The following is a 3,729-nucleotide window of genomic DNA, read 5'->3' as shown; positions in this document are numbered from 1 at the left end:
CTGTCCCACACATCTATCCAGCTTCGCTCGCTTGGCTCGGTATCCTCCCGGAAGAATACACACTCTCCTTTGTTCGAGCTTTGCTGGTATATTTCTAATTAAGACTACTTTGGTACATAAAGAAGTTTTATACAAAAGTGAATAACACCTTAGACTTCTTCTTCCAATCCCTCTCTTATCGAATGAATGAGCAGGTAAGTACATTCATTCATCTTCCCCCTTGACTAAGCATGATTCCCACTATCTACTAAAAGAGCGATTGAGTCGAAACTTCCCCTTTGTATCGATTTCCCCATGTACCTAGGTAGCGAGTGATTAAGACAGCCCGATGAGCTAAGAAGTAAAGAACGTTTTTTATTATCCCCTTTCCATCAAACTTCTACCGAGCGGGAGAGAAAGGTAGAGAGAGTAAATAGTGCTGATAGCGAATAAAAAGCCGTTGAGCGTGTTGGCCACACAAAAATCTCTTTTTTTATATTAGAAATAGTTTTTTTGTTGGTGTTAAGTTAATAGGTTACTTGATCGAAGGGATAGAACACTTTACTTTAATACCAATCAAAGTACCCGATCCTTTAGCGAGAATCAATAAAAAGAGATGGGCGAGCCTTCATTAGCTGACTTGCTCCTTTCTGAGGATCGAAAGGACTTATTCTAGCATGCCCATTCAAGTCCCAGCAAATGCCCGTGCTTCTTTTGGACTTATGCCTTGCCTGTGCTCTATCATTCATTCCCAAAAGCCCATCCAAAGGCAGGCCATGCTATTCAATGCTCGAGAAGAAGGGCTCCTATCCCTCCCAAGGAAGGGCAGTAGCTTGATTACTTGACTGCCTGTTCCAATGTCACCTCGTTCTATCTATCTTCCATCCGTTACCTTGTTCTTCTTGCCACTGGGGCTTCAACCTTTCCATCATTTCCTGCGATCGAGCTAGCTTAACATCCTTATTAAATTGAAGCATGATGCTGCTATTCTGCTCGGCGCATTTCTTAGGGATTTTCCCTTAGTCAAGTAAAGGACCAGGTACTTTAGTACAGAGGTATTACATAGCTCCGTGACCACAGACTGAATCATGGGCTAGGAGGAGTACGAGTGATTAGCGGGAATATTCGATTGCTCGTCCGCTAAAGTCCTGTCTGCCTGCCTGTTGATTTAGTACGTTCCTATCCCCTCCCCTTGGGGAGTTTGATCAATCTTCCTCACCCCTAATGGTTTAGATTGAGCAGCCAGGTGGGGGAGAAAGCGGCCGTTGCACTGATAGGAGTGTAATCTAATTGAATCTATCTATCTTTCCTGTCCTTGAGGAACAGGTTAAAGAGCTTAGGCAAGACTTGGCCCCTATTTGAAGTAGACCTAACTCGCTCTTTGGCTCGCTCCTCGCTTTTGTTCAATTATAAATAAGAAAAAGAAATTAGATATTCGAATATCTAATAGCGTGATAGAGACGGCGATAGACTAGACTATCCCCTATCCGGATAGATATGTCCCTATGAGCGACTACGCCGATCTTTATATGTTTTGGCCACGTCCGTTTCCGCTCCGAAGAGGAAGGTTTGGATCTTTCAATCTTATGTCGTGAGGGATGTGACCTATGTTAGGTCCATAAAATACCACCGCTTTTGGTGTTCTATGATTCACCTCCGAATAATGAGTAGGTAGTTCGATCCTTTTTATTCTTCTCTTCCTAGTAAACTTATGGGGGGGTGCGGACCAATAGGTCGAATTACTATATAAAGAAGAGTTGTAAACTATCTTCCTTCTTGTTCGAGTAGGAAGATATCGCTTTTTCTCGTTTCTTCTCTTCGATAAGAATAGGGATTTGAAATGATAAAAATTCCTCTTCATTCTGTTGTGCTCAGCGAAAGAACTTCCTAAGCATACTTTTTCGGATCCAAACTTCTTTGTTCTTTCTAAGTATTCTTCTTGCATAGAATAACGCAACTGTTGTTGCAAAAACCGGGATTTTAGTAGCAGGCGGCATCCCCGCTTAGTTTTGAGTAGGCGGAACCATTCCGTTTTGGTTCTTCTCCACATTCTTACCCGGTGACCCAGGAATTTGCCTATAATTTTTTCTACTGATATTTCGATATAGAAAGATCTCCTTATTTCTTCACCGCGGATTTTCGCGTCATTTTCTTGAAAAGATATTAGATCGCCGTGGGAAACTTTCAAACGAGTAATGCTTCCCATTCGATTATTCACACAAACCCTTCGATGACTTATCGGCTGCCTTGCTTGAGGAATAGTTTCACGAAAATGGAGACGAACCGGAATAACGTCCGATCTTGTTTCTGGATTGAGTAGAAAAGGGATATATGAAGTTCGTTCTGTTCCTCTGTGCATCTCTGTGATGGGTAAATCCCCATGAATAAGGGGCAACTTTCGTGTAGTTTGTGATTGGATGTAACTGTTAAGATTTTCTCTTGGATAAATCTTTCTCTTAATAGATCTCTTCTTGTTCCTCAATCTTCGGAGAATGCGGCGTTGTATTATTGTAAGTTCTCTCTTCCGAACATTTCCTGAAAGTAGACGACAAGTTTTAAATCTTAATGCAGGCATATCTCCGTTGAATCAGTCTGATTCGCCACATCGCGTATAACGGGAGTCGAACCCAATTCTGCCAAAACCCCCGCAAAAGCAAGAAGGAAACTACCTATCATTTTTCTCTCTTTCTTTGACCTGGCACACTGAACACATACCCCATCTAGAAGAAAGTCAAAGTGACTACATCTCCTTCGGACCCTGACGTGAACAGACGCTCTCTCCATCGAGAAATTCAACTGTCAAGATTAGCGTACTAAACGATTCGATCTATCACCTACGTCATTTCTACTTGCTTGGAAAAAATCCATACTTGTAGCACCCGGACCCATATCTGCATCGTTCTGTCATCCAACATGCTTCTATCTAAGTGATTTCATAAAATATGGAATGGATATGTATGGGGTCACAAGAGGGTCGAGCGAGAATAGACGATGCTGGTCATTAAGTGGGAGTTTTCTTTAAGGCATTCCTTTCCTTAGACTAGGGCCTGAGCAAGCCTCTTTTCATTCTAGCGGTCAGTCTGTAAGTTAAACAAAAGTCCATCCGATCAGCCAGTTGCAGAAGAAGCTCAGCTTAAAGCCAGTAAGCCCTCCACTCCAGCGGAACGACGTTGCTTTAGCTTTCGGGCGTCAAAGCGTAAATCTGTAGGTTCGGGCTAAGACTTGTTTGAGAATAAACTGCTATTGCTACTTACGGTGATAAAGAAAGGCCCTTCGAACTTCACTATCTGGCATCACAGCCTATTCCGACAACGTGCCAAGCAAAAGGCCAAGACCGGTATGCCGACAACAGAAGTAAAGGAGCAAAGCCATAAGCCAAGCTAGCGTGCTGAACAGAAAGTCGTAGAGTGATCACAGCTTATTCACCAAGACGTGTGAACAGCGCCTATTCGATAGCAGCTTGTACCCGGATTCCGATAACTAAGGGAATTCCTCCTATAAGAGCGGATTCCATCGGGTTATCAGCTTCGGCTATTCTCACAGCTAGCAGTTAGGTCTAGTATGCCTCTTCCTATTAGATTATACAGTCTGACTAAGAGTTCAGAGTATAGTTCTGAGAATGGAAATCAAATAAAGCGAAAAGGAGAACGAAAGAAATCGGGAAAACTGCATGCAATCGACAGCCAAAAGAGAGAAGGCAGTCGCTGCACACTCTATATCTTACCTCGGGGCCCAGAGTTTATTCCCTCG

The 3,729-nt window shown here is 42.9% G+C and overlaps 1 protein-coding gene across 1 annotated transcript; it reads right to left on the bottom strand.

The window, feature by feature from the left end:
- Nucleotides 1-482: 482 nt before the first annotated feature.
- On the bottom strand, nucleotides 483-2,720 carry LOC127744489 (ribosomal protein S4, mitochondrial-like). The gene is given in 2 exon segments (XM_052256616.1): nucleotides 483-2,558; nucleotides 2,560-2,720. Coding segments are annotated over 2 exon segments (1,080 nt in total). The 5' UTR covers nucleotides 2,586-2,720; the 3' UTR covers nucleotides 483-1,504.
- Between the last annotated feature and the right edge of the window lie 1,009 nt (nucleotides 2,721-3,729).

Source organism: Arachis duranensis, unplaced genomic scaffold (assembly GCF_000817695.3).
Source record: "Arachis duranensis cultivar V14167 unplaced genomic scaffold, aradu.V14167.gnm2.J7QH unplaced_Scaffold_40180, whole genome shotgun sequence".
NCBI classification, from domain to species: Eukaryota; Viridiplantae; Streptophyta; class Magnoliopsida; order Fabales; family Fabaceae; genus Arachis; species Arachis duranensis.
This window is presented reverse-complemented; position numbering and strand designations above follow the sequence as displayed.